General features: G+C 41.0%; 1 protein-coding gene and 2 pseudogenes across 1 annotated transcript in view; 2 read left to right on the plus strand and 1 right to left on the minus strand.

Annotated features, from left to right (window-relative positions):
- PARD3B (par-3 family cell polarity regulator beta) overlaps positions 1–18,305 on the minus strand; it is a 1,000,837-nt gene that overhangs the window by 49,875 nt on the left and 932,657 nt on the right. Inside the window, exon 23 of the mRNA XM_029934009.1 lies at positions 5,589–5,668. Within this exon, the coding sequence (XP_029789869.1) occupies positions 5,589–5,668 (80 nt within the window). The remainder of the gene's footprint in view (positions 1–5,588; positions 5,669–18,305) is intronic.
- On the plus strand, positions 10,980–11,115 carry LOC115288827 (annotated as a pseudogene).
- Positions 11,258–11,637, plus strand: LOC115287504 (annotated as a pseudogene).

Raw genomic sequence — 18,305 nt, forward strand, 5'->3', positions numbered from 1 at the left:
CTCTGCCATTTCTAGCTGTTGAATTTGGGCAATTTTACTTACACTCTTGCCTGTGAAATGGGGATAATAATAGGGTTGCTCTTAAGTCGCAGGGCTGCTGTGATCATTAAGTCAGTAGATACAGAGCATTTAGAACAATGCCTGGTTCATAGTAAATGCTCAATTAGAGTTGACTACTTAGAAGTCTGGATTTCTACAGATTTCAGGGAAAAAGAGACATTTTCATGAAAATTGGTGTTATAACGGCAAATGGTGTCCTGAAACAAATGGTTCAGAAAACTTGGAAGAACTTCTTTCTTATGATTTACTTATCTCAAAAAAATCTATTTTCATCTGTATGCCCATGCATTAAAAACCTGTTATAAACATGGTCCTATGTTAGGTCCTTGTGGTGGGTGTCAAACATGATGGGTATAAAACAATATCCCTTTTTTAGAGAAATTTATAGTCCAATGGGGGTGGAAAGGGGCAGCGAAGCAATCATAATCTAATCCAGGGTATTTTCAGTGGCACAGGAAAGGTGCCAAACAATGTCATGGATGTTAAAAGTAAGAAGAGCTAAGGAAACATGACATCGAGGTCTTCAGTTTTGGCATGGGAACTTCGAAGTATCTTGGGGTAGGATGGACGTGTCAAGCAGGCAATTGTAACTGGGGTCACATTAAGATAGGAAGGCTAGCCATGGGATTATCATCCTAGTGGTGAGAACTGAATCTGTAGGAATCAAGGCATCTGCTCAAAGAGAATCTACATGAGGAAAGGAGCTGGAGGCAGAATGAGCTGGAAACATCAGTGTCAGTGTCAGAAGCCTGGGCTAGAGGCTACCGTGTCAGTGGGTGGTGTGGAAATAGAGCCAACAGATATGAGCCACTCTTCCTAAGGTAGGAATCTGGGAAGAAGAAGAGGTTTTGTTTTCTCTGATGGACTAGAGTCAAGTGTATGGGGTAGTCCTGCCACCTGAGCCTTATATGAAATGCCCCACCGACAAGAATTACTGTCTCCCAGCATGCCCCTCAGTACAGTTTGTTACTCAGATCATCCTGGTTTGCTATGTCCTCTTGCTTTTGACCATCTGGACCACTGGTCTTTCCCAAGCTGGCTCTCCCCTTGTCCATGCTGTGGGCTCTCAGAGAACTGTGCAGCTGAGCCTATGCATTTAGAGTAATAGGTGGTGGGGAGGGGGACATAAATGCCAAGGGACTGCACGATGGTTGAGAGGGGTGCTTGACGGTGCAGGATCCCCGAGGAGCCAGTGAGAATGGATTCTGTTGTATGGGTTTGACTCACTAGAGAAACGCATCTTCCCCAGACATAACATTAAAAAGAGCTAGTGCTATGAAAAAAACTCCTTACAATATGTCAGGCTGGCTCTTCACGAAGGGTTTTGCTTATACCAAACACTCACACCAGCACCACACAGAGGCCCTCATATCATCCTCATTTGCAAATTAAGAAACTGAGATTGGAGCAGTTAGGTCACGTGCCCCGAGTCACACAGGTGCTAAGTGACAGAGCTGGGGCTGTAATTATGGCCGGACTCCAAGTCCATGCCCTGTTGTCATTCCTCAGGAAGTGTGGTCAATGAAGACAGCGAGTCTGAATTGTGGGGGGCAGAAGTGGAGGAGCTCATGTTGAATGTCTCAAGGTCACCGAGGAGAGGAAGTGAGGTCATCTCTAGAGACTGGGCTTGGGGGGGTTGAGTCATTTTCATAGAATTTAACAGGAGTAGAGCCGGGTCCGAACGGCCACTGCGGGATAGTCAAGGGAGTCGACAGCACGACTGGACTTCTGGACAGCAGCAGGGGCCCAGCTGGGGTTGCATAATGTGCATTTTGTAGTGGAACCAATGAAGGCATTTTAAAGAGTTTTTCCAGCAACCTCTCACCGCCCCCACACAGAGGACCACAGAAGAGATGTTTGTGCTCACTCCTTAGGACTCAGCACTTGATTACAAGCCCGGAAGAGCAACATCATGTGCCGGTGCAGTGAACCATCTGTAGAGCAGGGATAATGGGATCCCACGGGGCCGGGGATGGGCCAGGTGGGAACAATGGAGGCTTGGGGTGAGTAGCAAGTTCACTGCTAGAGGGACTGACCACAAGAGGCCTGTGGAAGAGACTGCGGCTGGGAGGCTGAAGTGAAAAAGCAGCTGTTTGCAAAAATACATACACTGATGTTCACACAGTACGGCAGCCTAAGACACAGCCGCTTCCCACTTGCTCAGGGTGAGTAGTAATCTGTGTCGGGCAAGAATAAGGGAATGCTGAGTTCACTGTGTTTACTACCAGAGAAAATTGGGGGCTGGACAGGATGGTAAAACGCCGGTCCCGGTAACAGCCTGGTGTTTGCTAACAAGGCTGTATTACACCCGCACTCTGCTTTCCAAAACAGCACCCTCAGGAGACAAGAAATAAAGTCATTTTCCTTCAGAGGCAGAAGATTTAACATTGCTTAACAATAATACTTAACATCCTTAGCCCTTAGCCTCAGGCAACATCCTAACTACCAAGTGCTAGGAATTGTCTTTTTCCTGGGCTCACTAGGGCTCTGGCTTTACTTTTTGAAGTGTCTTTTATACTCTGGCTGCTGGTTGCAGGAGCCTATTTTAAAGATGACTGAATTCCATGAAAGCATAACAGGGTGCCCCTTGACCAGGGCTACTAACTCACTCCATGCCTTAGGGGTGGGGTTGGTGGTGGGCTGAGGGGCATTCTCTCTCTGGGTGTCAATGGTTCCAAATCTGACACCTAAATCGATATTACGGAGTTAACTTGAAAATTCCTGTGATGCTCTCCACAAACCACATGGGAACCACATCAGTCAGTAGCCTGTTTAGTCCACTGGAAGGTTGGCCACCAACATCCCAGAGATAGAAGTATTCCTATTGTTTTTAATTTTTGTTGTTGTTGTTGGGGGAGAGAGAGGGAGACAGCATAAGCAGGGGAGGGTCAGAGAGAGAGGGAGACACAGAATCCAAAGACAGTCTCCAGGTTCTGACCTAGCTGTCAGCACAGAGCCCAATGCGGGGCTCAAACTCACAAACCATGAGATCATGACCTGAACTGAAGTCAGACGCTTAACTGACTGAGCCACCCAGGCACCCCGAAGTATCCCTATTTTTAACTAAAAATTTAACTCCTTAAATATTGTAAAGCTCCCTGGCTCTATGACAAAGAGGGGATCCGATGCCTAGAGATGTGCTTACCTCCCTCCCCTGGCAAAGGGAGAGAGAGCCGTGGAGTTGCTGTGAGTCAGTCAAGAGAACAGTAAACTCTCCAGGGGGGGAGGGCTAGAAAACCAGGGCAAATGTCCCTGGCACACAGAGCTGCCTGCATGGCTTCCTGAAGCCAGCAGTGGGCTCCTGCCTCTGTACTGTGCACCTGGGTGGGTAACATGGGGCCTCCCATGGGCTGGAGCCCAGTGCTGAGGATGCTTTGCATCTCTTCTTTAGATGTTGAGATGGAAACTCCTCTACTTGAGGTGGAACTCCTCTACTTCAAAACAAGGGCCAGGGACCTTTCCAGCATTTGTCAGAGCTCCATTTATTGTCCATCATGGTCAACTTCTGGTTGCCAGGTGGCCACCGAGTTCTGTTTGCTCCTGTGGCCAATCACTCCTACCACTGTGTATGGGTGTGAGCGGACTATTGGCCAAATTTGTTTTTGGTCTAAGATGCTTCCCTTCCAGCTATGGTTCCATTCTCGGCCCAGCAGGATTTTGTCAGTTCCCGCTTTGAGGCGATAGCTCCAGAGCCACGAACAACATAAATGTATTGTCCTTGTGAGAAAACTCCCTTTGCAGGGTTTGATCCTAAAATAGACTTGTTGAAATTCAGCCACGACTGAGCATTTCAGGGCTTATTAGTAAAAATAAACAGGAGCTGGAAATTCAGAGGACTTTCTGCTAATAATTACTAAACTAAGAATTTATTGCACTGTCCTAAAAAGGTGATTCGATGTCTCCTGTCCTAGACAGTGGGGTCCTGAAGATGGACTGGTCCTGTGTCTCTAGTCTCCGTATTCTCGGGGCCTGATGCAGAGTAGATGACTAATAGATAGATGGGGAGTGAATGAGTGAAAATTATAGAATTTTCAATGTTATTTCTGTGCTTTTGATTTGTACCAAAAAAAAAAAAAAATCCATTTCCGCAGTCTGGTGCAAGTTGGCCAGGAAGACATTAAACTGTTTCCAGTTTTATCTTTTTTTTTCCCTCTCATAAGAACATACTACTTTCCATCTGCCTTAACCACAATTTCCATACACTTCAACATTGAAAGCCAGAAATGTTATATTTAAAATAAATTTTGGAGACGACTTCCATTTTTTTTAAATGAAAACAAAAGAGTAGGCCAGGGAAAAGTAAGGAGAGGGAAGAAATCAAAGATGAAAAAAGACTAGGAGACAACCTATAAAAAAAGAAAACCAGGAGATAAATAAAATATAGTTGTACAGAAGCTTTAAAAATATTGTATTTTGAGTATTCTGCCCAATCGGTGTTAAAAATTGGTTCTCCAGTAGATTCGAGATCTTATTACTTTTGAAAATCAACATACTATTTATAAGAGCAGATGGTCACTTAGGCTGTGCCTGTTTCAATATCCAGGATGGTATTTTTGTAAATTCCCACACAGAATTATAGCCAATGTGAAACTCAACACAGTAACTCCCTCTGGGTTAGCACTGCAACAATTCCACTTTGATAAAAAAGCTCTATTTAGGATCCTCCCCCTTCTTTTAAAAGGAGATATTCCGTAACATTTCAGTTTTCTGGCTGGAATTCACCTTTCTTTGTTTATTTCCACCTCTCCCCACCTGCCCCCATCCCCGCCCCCCTGCCACGAACTCATGAATTCTCACACTCTTGATTCACTCCCATAGTAGCTGTCCTAGACATAATCTTGGAAAGTTTTCCTCTTTGTCATGTGCTACTGATAGCAGACCAAAATTATTCTTCATCTTGCAGATAAGAGCACAAACCTCTGAGAATTGTATCTCATTTTCAGGGGTGTCTAGTTACAGCCTAAGTGGATCACGTTAGACCAGAATCACCAAGTGAACTTTTCCCACGTCATTATTTCCTTCCCACACTGTGCCTGTGCCTCTCAGCAATATTTGCCGACTGCCTAGCGTACCCGGTCAGGTTCTAAATCAAGCAAAGAACATCTTCCCAGGTTCACATTTCTCTCCTGCTTTTTAACACCCACGGGAAGCTCCAAGGTTAAGGTTGACTCGCCCTTCCTTGTAGGTAACTGCTAGGACAGAGGATTTACTATTTTATTGTCCCTAAGCTTGGTGCGGGATGTTCAATACCATTTTTATAGCAATGGCTTAGGATTTCCATTCTGTATCCAATATTCTTGCTGACATGTCCAATTGCAATGATATACTATTTTCTTCCCTTAAAAAGTAACCCACAAGTGTTTCAATTATTAGCACAGTTGTGAAGATGGCGCGAAGGTTGTAGCAGACGGCAGTGAGGCAAATTATAACATATTCCAGGTCCAAAGTCAGATTTCCATTTCATGTAGATTTCTCTAAAGGTTTTATTGGTAGGTGAGCTAGAGACGGGAGACCCCGGAATGATCTACCTGGGTAAGGAGGCGTACTGTCTCTCCATCCCCTCAAAGCGGATGCTGTGTGCATTCCCATCTGGACCCTTTCCAGACACCTGTGGAGAGAAAAGTAATTAGAGATGAAGATCCATTATACACCCTGGTTACCGACAATGCATCGCAAAATTATAATCAGCACACAAATGCTGCTGCTGCCTGCCAAAAATCAACCATGGAAAAGCGAGCAAGAGCTCAGTCAGTATTGCTATAGGAATTGATGATCAAGCCACAAACATGGCATTTAACAACAAAGTCGCTTCTTTCAAAAAGGGTCATTGTCAAACCGACTCCTTCCTGTCACCAAGCCAGGGATATTCTGTAGGCTGTAGGCTGTTTTTTCCCCCTTTTACATAGGCTTTAGTGTTTAGAACAGTTTAAGACTTACAGAAAAATTGAGAAGACACTACAGAGTTCCCATTTCCTCTGAACTCAGCTTCCCTATTACTAACATCTCACATTAGTATGATACAGATCTTATAATTAGTGAATCAATATTGATACATTATTGTTCACTAAAGCTCATAGTTGATTTGGATTTTTACCCAGTGCCTTTCCTGTTCCAGAAGCCTGTATTACATTTAGTTGTCAGGTCTCCTTAGGCAGCTCTGGGCTGTGACAAGGACCATATTTTTTTGGAAGTACCTTTTTCATGAAACCTTTCTTTACTAACAGGGGCTGATAACAAATATCTACACCACAGCTTCCAAGAAGCCTTCCCTCTCCCTTAGCAACTACCACAGAGAAGTCATTAACCCTTTTTTATCTAGGGTTGGTCTTTATTATGTTTTCTCCCTTCCTATGTACCTCCTGTGGTCCCCTCTCTGGGTCTCCTCCTTCAACCTCGGAGAACCTGAGGAGTGGTGACTGAACCCAGAATATTCTCAAAGAAGTGTGTTTGTTCTTTGAATGTGAAGACTTTCTACATGGTCTTTCTGCATCTCTCATACCAGTCAAAACCAGGATGAACACATACACATGTTTAGAAGGACTTGTTGACTGATCAATCCATCACCTGTTCATGTCAATGTATGTGGTTTTGTGGATCACTTATGTGCTTGCTCTTGTGCTGGGCTAGCCCTAACATAGTGGGCACGGAAAGGGTAAACAGAACATCTGGGCCATTATAACGGAGGGAGGGAGAGTTTGCAAGTAAACAGGAAGCAATGGTGTCAGGTCAGTAGGGGAAATTATTCTAGGTAGTGCCCAGCTTGCAAGTTCTTTTCTTCCCACCACAATTTCCAGCTCTCTATAAAACCTCCATCCCAGCTTGGGTGGTGTATGTAGGGAGGGTTTATTGTGGGAGGGGTTGCAAACCAAGTCCACACACTCATTTAGAGTGAGAAAGACTATTCCTGGTGTCAGATTATTACAGGAGGCTCTTCAGAGCGTGTCCTGCAAAACCTCTTCATGTTTCACCAATACATGGAACAGGAGTGGCTGCAGCTGAGAGGCCAACAGCCCAGAGAATTTCCCAGGGAAGGGTGAAGATTGCACCTACAAACTTAGAAACAACTGTAGAGAGACTGAGAATTCTCCGCATGAGGATAAAAGCCCTGATTTAAACCACTGTCCTTTCTAACAAACAAGGATGGCATCAGAAAAACAGAGGATAAATGGTACAGAAAAAGAAGAAAGGAAGGATACAGTTATTGTCTTCAGCCTCTTCTCTCTAAGGTTTGTTTTGTTTTTAACCAAATTTTTTATGGAGGAAGAATTAGCAGTGAATACCAGAACTATGCTGAAGATTATTTAATTGTGATTGAAGGAGCACATTATGCTGATGTATCCCTAGTAGGGCTCTAGACATTTACAAGTAACTTTTTTTCTTATGGTCACAAAACTCCAAGTTAATACTTTGAGTACGATTATCCAGAACTGGCCTGGCCTAAGGATGCGAGCTGCATTCTGGTGTCTCTAGGGGGCAGCACCCAAGTGCCGATCCTGGTGAGCTACCAGCATGTGAATCACAGGAAACATAGGATGATCCTTATCATAAGGAAATTTCAGTCTTTTGGGGGGAAAAACAAACATCAGAAATGAAATAATTAAAGAGTGATGTAGGACAATGTATGATTCTGTGCCATTCAGGATGTTACTAACAGTAGCACAGGTGACACCTGAAGGTGTCAGGAAAAAGCTTCATGGAAGTAACAGAATGCAGGGCAAAGAGGGGTGGCATGCTTCTCTATCAAAAATGATTCTGTTCTTAACCAATTGTATACATATTTAATCATTATATTTATATATATTATTTGTATATTGTGTATGCAATTACATATATACACAATATATATTATTTTGTGTATAAATATAATACATACAATATATAATATAATATAACTATATTTATATATAATATATAATATATGTAAATAAATATAATGTATATTATGTCATTAATATAGATGATATAAATATATATTATATTTATACTGGGTATATATTGTGCTTCTCTATTAACACAACCACTTTAATGCAATCATTGAATTATTAGAGACTACTGAGCAGCTACTGTGTCCTGATGCCACGCAGGCCTTTATATTCCAAGGAGTGAACAAGGGCTGGCTTTCTCCATCGCTCCAAATATGGAGGAGACAGGCCTGCAAACAATTATGGGAGAATGAGCTCACTGCCAGAGTGTCAGTATGAGGAGGGAGGAGTAGGCGTCTGAAGAAACAGATACGAAAGTCCACCTGGGAGAGGTGAAGACAGCTTCATTTGGGTGTTGAAGCTTCCTCTGAAACCTGAAAGTGAATGAGGAGAAGGTTTTGTGGGGGAGAAGGTGTAGGGGAAGCAGGAGAAGGCATTCTTCACAGAGAGAACAAAAATCAAACAACATGGAGTCATTTAAAAAAGGAAAGTGCTGTGTTTTCAGGGAATGTCAAGATTTTGGTAAAGGAAGAAACAGAACCTATTAAGGAAAAGGATACAGTAATCGCACCACCAGCACCAGTACTACTATTATGGGTATAACCGTTATTCCCAGGACGGCAACTTTTTTCTGAAGAGGTTTTATTTTCTTTAGAGCACTTTTAGGTTCACAGCAAAATTGAGAGGGAAGTAGAGAGGTCCTGTCCCACTGTCCCCACACATGCACACCTCCTCCAGTATCCCCATCTCCCATATGGTACATTTGTTACAACTGATGAAACTACATTGACCTCATTACCCAAATCCCAGAGTTCACATTAGGTTTCACTTTTGGGGTTGCATATTCTGTAAGTTTGAAGAAATGTATGACATGTATGCATCATTCTAGTATCATATAGAATATTTTCACTGCCCTAAGAAATTCTCTATGCTCCGCCTACTCATCCCTCCCTCTCCCCAAACTCATTGCAACCAATGGACTTTTTACCATTTCCATAGTTTTGCTTTTTCCAGAGTGTCACAGAGTTGGAGTCTCACAGTATGTAGTCTTTTTATATTGTCTTCTTTCACCTAGTTATATGTATTTAAGTTCTATCCATGTATTTTCATGGCTTGATAACTCATTTCTTTTTAGGGCTGAATAATATTCTATTGTCTGGATGTTCCACATTTACATGTGGTAAATTCATCTACTGAAGGACATCTTGGTGCCTTCTAAGTTTCAGCAATAATAAATAAAGCTACTATACACATCATGTGCAGATTTTTGTGTGAAGATAAGTTTTCAGTGTCCTTATGTAAATACCAAATAGTGTGGCTGCTGGTTTGTATAGTCAGAGTATGTTTAGTTTGGTAAGAATCTGCTACACTATCTTCCCAAGTTGTGGTACCATTTTGCACCCCCACTAGTGATGAGTGAGAGTTTGTGTTGTTCCACATCTGCACAAGCATTCAGAGTTGTCAGTGTTCCAGATTTTGGCCATTGTAACGGGTATACAATGATATCTTATTGTTGTTTTAATTTATATTTCTCCGATGACATATGACGTGGAGCATCTTTTCATATGCTTATTTGCTATCTATATATCTTCTTTGATGAGGTGTCTGTTAAGGTCTTTGGTCCATATTGAATTGGTTTGTTTCTTTTCATATTGTGGGGTTTTAAGAGTTCTTTGTTCTTTTTGGGTAACGGTCCTTTATGACATGTGTCTTTTGCAAACATTTACTTTCAGTCTGTGGCTTACCTTTTCATTCTCTTGGCAATGTTTGTTGCAGAGCAGAAATTTATAGTTTTACCCAAATTTTAAACTTGCATGGGTGATTGATGTTGAGCTAATTTTTGGAAAGGGTACAAGGCCTGTGTTTAGATTCATTTTCTTGCATGTTGGATGTCCAGTTTTTCCAGCACCATTGGGCGAGAAGAGTGTCTTTGCTCCATTGTATTTATTTTTATACCTTTGTCAAAGACTAAAATAAGTATTTATTTGGGTCTGTTTCTGGGCTCTGTATTCTCTTTCATCCATCTATTTGTATATGCTTTCACTAATACCACACTGTATTAATTATATAGCTCTATAGTGGAGCTAGTAGTGTCAGTCCTACAACTTTGTACTCCTTCAAAATTATGTTGACTATTCTAGGTCCTTAGCTTCTCCATATAAACTTTAGAATCAGTTTGTTGAGATTCTTTAGAATCAAGAAAACAACTTGCTAGGATTTTGGTAGGGAGCACATTGAATCTATAGATCAAGTTGGGAAGAACCGATATCTTAACTGTATTAAGTTTTCCTATCCATGAATATGAACTATCCCTCCATTTATTTGGTTTTTCTTTCATCACTATCACAATTTAACACTTATTTGGTATTTATTTTTGGTCAACCAAAATGCTAAATTGTTTTATTTTTATCAATCATCAATTTTCCCAAAACCTCAATGGTTGCCCCATTTTTCAATTGAGAAAACTAAGTAGTTGCCCAAGGTCATATAACTAGTACATGAAAAATCTGAGACAAAGATCAGGTTTTTCTGACCCCAGAGTCCAAGCTCCAGAGATATAGACATGGACCAGGTCTTGGAGGAGCTCATATGCCAAGGAACTTGGTTTTACCCTTAGGTGATAGGGAACCAATTGGCAATGGCTATTTGTTAGCTGATGGGACATATTTATAGGTTAGACTATTCTATCACTGGAGGTTCCAGTGATAGTTTGAGCCAGAGATGATGAACGCTTATATTAGGGGATATTCTGGGGTGACTACGTGGGTCAGTCAGTTTAGCATCTGACTTCAACTTAGGTCATGATCTCACCGTTCATGGGTTTGAGCCCCGTGTTTGGCTCTGTGCTGACAGCTCAGAGCCTGGAGCCTGCTTTGGATTCCGTGTCTCCCTTTCTCTCTGCTCCTTTCCTGCTCATGCTCATGCTCATGCTCTGTCTCTCAAGAATAAATAAGCATTAAAAAAATTTAAACTAGGGGATATTCAAAAGGATAAAGGCCTGTACTTTGTTAGAGCTTGGAGTTGATGAACTCACAAGTGTAGGTCGTCTGCTACACCAGGGGCAAGTCTCTTACTAACACCACAAGGGTCTCTGGCCCAATGAGTGGAATTTGATAGTAATTCTTGCACAAGTATAATTCACATGTGTCAGAACTTTAAGGAAAAATGAAAACATATTTTAAATGGCCTGTATTTTCTTCTGCTTTTCTCCTTACTTCTTAACTGCTAAGGACTTTCTGTTTTCAGAGCAACCTGATGAATCCTGCTAAAAGGGAGCTCACTCAGTGGGTCTGATGTGGTGGATGTGGACTGGGACGTTCTGCACATGCATGGAACCATCCCCCATGAGCATCCATGGGAGGCCATGTCTGATCTCTACTTCTACAGAGATCTTGAAGAGATCGAAAAGGAAGGCTGCTATTGAAAAGGCTGTGCCCAAGCTGGAAGTTTGGGGTGAGTGGATGGCTCCAGCTCCTGAGTTCACTGCTACTCAGCTTGTAGTTGCAGACTGGTCTGAAGGCACTCAGGTGTGCTCTGGGCTTATTGAGAAGTTCCCTACTGAAGACTGGAGCCCTCAGCCTGCCACTGAAGGCTGGTCTGCAGCTCCCACTGCTCAGACCACTGAATGGTGGGGACAACCACTGAGTGGTCTTAAGCTGCTCTTCCACAAAGGCAAACAACATGAAAATAAGGTTGCCAGGGGTGTTATATGGAAACCAATTTGACAATAAACTATTATTAAAAAACATAAATAAATAAACTGTTAAGTAAATAAGCAAATAAACTATTTACTAATAAAGAAAATAAGGTGGCCATAAAATAAAGTTTCTTAAAAAAAAGGATAAAGGCAAGGGAGTGATATAAGAATGTTAGGGGGACAGGTTCAGTAAGAGTGACTGAAGATTAATAGGAAGGGTGTGCCTGGGATGATGCACAATTTTCTGAGCTTAGCAACTACGTGGGTTTGGTAACCATCACCAAGATGGGAATATGGGAGGGACAGATTTAGGGGCAAAGGAAGGGTTGGGAGGGGGGGCATGGTTAGATATACTGAGCTTGAGTTGGGACATCTGATGATGATGTGTGATAGATAATTGAGTGTAAAGATCTGCAGTGTTGGAGCCTGGACTAGAGATGTAGCACTGGGAGACACTGAGCCTATGGATGAAACCCTAGGAAAGAATTAGGATGCCCAGGGATAATCTGCAGACACAGACTAGAAGAAAAGACATGCAATGAAAACAGAAAAGAATACTCATAATAATCTTAGGAACACTATCATTTGAGGGGCAGGCAAATACAAGTTGAACCCAGAAGGAAATCTGAGGAGGTCTAAACCAGCAGTTGGTCTGGAAGAGAACCAGGAGACAGTGTTATCATAGAAATCAAGAGAAAAGCATTCCACAAATGAGGGCATGGTCCACAGTGTCCAAAGCAGTCAAGAGCTTCAGTAAGACAAGGTCTGTGGTCAGTATAGTGCATTGGTGTGCTTTACCCACACCTCCCTCCTTGCAGAGTGTCACCCTGAATGACAGAGGTTACACCTGCCTTTCCCAGAATGCCCTTGTGGTCAGTGTGCTGGTATGATTCAAGCTGGGCCACTGAGGCAGGGGCCACACTTCCACTGTTTATTCTGACCAGAATGAAGGTGTGTTTGGTTTTCCTTGGCAGTCTTAGCAAATGTGCCATTGTGAGTTTCTAGGGTGGGGTGCAGATTTTATAGCTAACTTTGGAAATGGCAGCACTAGAAATGACTTCCTGATTGTAGCACTTTCCTAATTATGGTGGCTCCTGATACAGGCATTGTTGTGTGGCTCTGGAGCCAAAAGCTTTCTTACCGAAGTGGCTACAGCTCCCTTGGTAGCCTGGTTCTGGAGTATGGGGTGAGAATCAGTCCTGAAAGGTTAGCCAAGATTACGTATCATTAGCCATCCTCAAGATCCAGTAAGCCCATTAGTATGATATAATACATTTGTTCCTGCTTTAACCAGCTAGAGTGGGTCTTGTTCTCTGTATCTGAGCAGTGACTAACATAAGTTCCACAGCAGTGTATGTGGGAAGTAGCAATGAGATGGCATTGGTGCTTTATTGAGAGTGATATTGGTGGATTGACGGGGAGAGAGTGCGGGGCTCTTTGGTGTTGAAAATCTTTATGGCGTCTCCCCCAAAAAGCAAAAACAAAAACAAACACTGGTTGTACTGTCTTATGCTATGATGCTGAGGAGATAAGGTTAATACTTTCAAGTAAATAAACATTAGTGTCTTCTAAGTGAAATCATGTGCTCGGTACTCTGAAACCTAGAGATGAGAACAAGTCCTCTCCTTCCGGGACACAGTGGTAGTTAATGGAAATGATGGGACTAAATTTGTGTTCCATTATTTAAAAAGTGGACTGAGCTGACTTTTCTCCCTAAATCATCCAAAGATGACCTCTGTTAACATTTATAAACATATACATATTTTGATGGTGTATAGTTAATCCCCCAACTATTTATTTTTGACATTTCCCTTGCTACTAGATATTTCACAAACATAAATTTTAGTAGGTATATAACATCCCACTTATGAGTAAATCAAAATTTATCTAATCTCCTCCTGTAACTTGATCAACGTTTATGTCCTAATCAGAAATGCTGGCAATCCAGATTATTGTGTTGGGTACAAAGACCCTTGCAAAGAGCTCTGAATTGAGGATAGGAAATTGTAGATCGAGGATTGCCAAAGAAAAACTAATTATGAGTTGTAGCTAGGTCCTTAGGAAGTCAGGCCACTTCAGGAAGGAGTGAGGGGGAAAGAGAATAGGCTTTTGTGCTCAAGAAAGCTCAGAAATGTTCCTGCTTCCAGCCTTATTAGGTAATTTCCCTCATCATAAAAAAATAAGGTCAGCGGCTTTGATCCAATTAATTTTTTTTTAAAGAAGCCCTTTATCTCACTTGGTATCATGCAGGCTTTTTTTTTTCTTTTTAATGTAATGGCCTAAATATACGTCTGATAGAAATACTTTTGACTTAAGCCATAAGAGAAACCTAGTCTTTTCCAAAACAATGTATTGTTAGAACTTATGCGTGGATTTGGGGCATATTTATCTTTCTCTGCTAATAAAGCTCAGGAAGAGAAACTTCAGAGAGCTTATTCAAAAACAACTTGAAAGGCTCACACTTGGTGTGCCTTGCAGTGGTGATCCTCTTTGCCTGGATTATGACAGCCTAGGACAGCCTATCAGGAGGGTCTGGTGTATGAGGAATGTTGAATTAAGATGCTTTTAGTCCATGGGAGTTCTCCCAATTTCATTCACTCAATGCCTGCTGCTGGCTGGGGTGTTATGAGCCTTGTTAAAATAAAGCTATTAGTCTTTTCTCAACAAAAGCAAGGAGCTTGTGGGTTACATTCAGCGCTCCTTAAATTAGTATGTATTTCTAGCCTGGCATTGCTAGAATCAGCAGTTTCATAAAGCAATATACTAAAGAGGCCATTTAACCCCCTATTTCTCCCATTTGCAGATTAATGGCAGAGGGAAAGATTTAATGCCCTTTCAAACATTTTTTAACAATTCATTACAAATAAAAGAATAAATCACACATGATTTTCTGCAAATGTCTGATGGTAAAGTGTGGAAGCAATTCAAAATTAACATGTTTTCTGGTTCCCACAGGTTGGGACACATTTTGGCCAGTGTTGTGATTTATGTCCCTTAAGTCAATTTTCCTGAGGAAATTTAAAAGCTGCTGTGATGGAAAGGCTGTGCAAAGTTGCAATTCAGCTTACTCACCTATGCATAACATCCTCATTTACAAATATGTCTTACTCAGATTCATTAGACAAAAATGTGTCTCATGCTGCCAGACCCATCATAAGACTAAGATGCAAAGTGTAAAAATGTAGATGCCATTTTAGGGAATACGCCTTTCATTTCAAGTTGGTAACATGACAGATATTTTTGAGCAGTTTCCAGAAGATTTCTTTTAATTACATTCCTCTTACTTAGCTATAGGTCTGGCTGGAAGATTTTTGAAGGAATCAACATGATGGAAATATTTAAAAGTTATGAACTTGTCTTTGAGCATCTTCTAATATGAAGACGTTCTGCTAAAGTGCTACATGTTTGGAGCGAAACTCACCATACTTCATAAGCAAAAAGAAACTAATCAAAATAGGTTGTAAATGATTTCTCTTTGGCAGTGTGAAGTATATTATGTTGGCGATGTGTATTTAGAAATATGCTATCTAGAGAAGCAGAAGTACACACACTCTTTCAAACCATTATTTCTGAAGTGTTTATTTTCTCTAATTTAATTTCAGTAATTTTGTCAAATAGCTGGGTATTCAGTTTATAGACTAGTTTAGAACATCTGCTAGTTTAGAAAATACAGCAAATAAAAATATTTTAAAAATAACTCTTGGGTAAGCCTTTTAACCATTTTGTTTCTATATTTTCCTCCCTTGGAGAACACTGGAGTTAAATCCTTAAAATCCCTTCTAACTTATGCACATTTATACAAGTTATCTTGCATACAGTTTCCACATGATGTTAACTACTTACATCTCACTAATATGGTAACTATATGTCTGTACATAATTATTTTAAAGCTGAATGACAAAGATAGTGAATTCATCGGCAACATTATAAAATTGTAACGCATTTATTGGGATTTCAGCATTAAATCTTACGCTAGCATGACCGAAGGACCAGCCATCTGTCCATGGGGCCGTGGCATCTGATAACCTGAATTATCTCTCTTCTGATTGTCTTCAGAGAAAATAAAATCAGACATCTCCTACCCAGCTCTGTTTGTGTCTGGGCCTAAGATACAGTTACCATAGAAACTATGATTATGGATACAGTTTTACAAATTTGGCTTCCTCTATCAGATGTACTTTGTATGTGCCTGTGTGTGCATGTGTGTGCACATGTGCATATGTGTCTTGCCAGTGAGCATGACTCTGGCCCTGCATCTTTAATTAAAGAGCCAGACGTCATCTCATTTCCTTTCCCCATCTGTCTACCTACAAATGGAGATTTTGCAACACTGGCTGAAATAGAAACTTTTACTTGAGAGGAGACAATTTCTGATGAAAAGAAGGATGAAAATGTATTAGGAAAAGCATTCCCTAATAAAGTTGTTTACCTGTCCTGTATTTTGCAGGAACAGAGGAAGCTGGAATGTAGTGGAGTTAGTTACATTAATCACCGGATGCTGGCGTCCAGTATTTATTGAATTTGGGTTTGAATCGTGTCTTGGATCTGATCTGTGAGTTAGTTATGCCTCTGCAGTTTTATTGTTATTATACTCTGTGACAGTCAGTGTTCTTTACTCATTCTAAAAGAAAAAAGTTGGCCCTCAAAATATGCCAAATCTTATGCCAAAATATGCCAAATGATGGAAGTTTGTCCAGATTATTTCTTATGAGTTCATACTATCTCTTTTAACTAATAAGCCTTATAACGGATACTCATTGACTATAGCTCTCTAGTATACGTAAAATATATTTGCATTTAAATAGACTAAACAGTATAAACATATGTAAAATTTCGAGTTTTTCAATGACCAGCATCTAGTCACTCCCATTACTAGAAATAAATGAGTAGAAAGAAATGACTTTCTACAACACTGTGCAAGCAGTATCATGAGCTAGAATCTGTGCTCTCATTTCCATCTCTGCCTCACTTTACACACAAGAAAAGTAGAGTTTGGAGAACGTTAAAGCAACTGGCCAAAGGTCCATCCAGTGGCAAGGCCAACGTTGAACTCAGTCTCACTCCTGGTGTCACCTCATATGTTGGCAGCGATCATTCCAGTTACTGTTGCTCTATTTCCTAAACAAAGAATGGTGATAGGAGACTGGGAAGTTCACGGGAGCTGATGGCGGCAGCAGGATGGGGCATGTGAAACGATGACCATCTGCAGGCATTTTGCGTGGGTTCATGGCTATCACAATCTCACTGGACTCTAATTGCCTGGTGATAGTTACTTCATAGAGCTGGAGGCATTGATAGGTGCCTATATGTTAACTTTTGGCAACCAAAAGTCATTTTTTAGTAAAATGCTGTTTTATAAACCATAACAGGCTATATAATGTACAGTTTTTTTCTAATATTCAAGCATGGTGTCAGTCTAGTCTTTGGTTTACACAAGATGAGCTGCATTGGAGTTAGGACAATATTCGTTCTCTGAGCCGTTACATTCTCAAGGCCTGGCATATCACCTTGTTCATTAATATTTACTGAGTCAATAAAACAGAAGTGTCACACATCTACTCAGCGGCACTTAACAGAAAGAATCAGCTAACACAATGGCTAGCTATCTCTTTGAACGTGACCTGTTAAATAGCGCAATACAGGTCATCAAAATCTTTTTAGAGAAGTTTGGTGACATCTGTCCTATGGTTAAGTCTTATTAAGACTGCCATTCTCAAGCTCTTTTGTTTACATAGTTCTGATTTTTTCCCTTTCCCTTAAAAATAATTTTTAAAACCTATATTCTAACAATCTAGATTTAAATTTGGATCTGGTGTGTAAGTCAAAACCATTAGGAACCTTAATTATACAATTATTTATAGGGAGGGAAGATTCCTATAAGCTGAAAATGATAGTAGAGTAGAAGATCCATACGTTGTAGGAGTTACTGTTGATCTGAATAGCTTCTTCAATGTGGAACCACCTCCTGGAATTACAAAGTAACCGGACCCATGCTCCTGTTAATGCTAAAATCACACAAGCATCACCATTAAATGTACATTAACCAAGTTATTTTGCAACTGACTACTGTATCCGCTGAGTTCAAGTTCTAGGAAGACCAATGATGACAAGAGGAGAAAAAAAAGAATTCAATGAATGACATTCTGAAAAGTGAAGTTCTTGTGTCAAAACTTGGGTTTGAAATACCAAACCAACCCCCCACGCCCATTTAATAATGTTCTATTAACTAGCGGATGAAAGTTTCAGGAATCTGTAGCCACCTAACCTTCCAGCTCTACCTCTTCCCTCTCCCATAGGTTCAGTGACTTGATCTCATTGGGTTTCTTTCTGGATCCTGAACATGCACTTTTGGGCCTGTGCCTGAATGCTCATTCCTGTAAGTCCTGGTAACTCTTCCTGTGGTGAGGTCAGTGCCCTGTGCATGTCAAGTGCTCAATAAATGCTTATTATATGAATGCATAAAACAAAGCAACAGGCGTTGCTCTGATTGGTCATATTTACTGCTGTGAAGGGACAAGAAAAGGGGAAAGTAGGAGTGGGTAGATTCTGTAGAAGGGTGGGAACATCACAATGGTAGAAAACAGAGAAGAAGGGAGTCTTGAAAAAGGGGTGTAAAGAAAGAAATA

Source organism: Suricata suricatta, chromosome 3 (assembly GCF_006229205.1).
Source record: "Suricata suricatta isolate VVHF042 chromosome 3, meerkat_22Aug2017_6uvM2_HiC, whole genome shotgun sequence".
NCBI lineage: Eukaryota > Metazoa > Chordata > Mammalia > Carnivora > Herpestidae > Suricata > Suricata suricatta.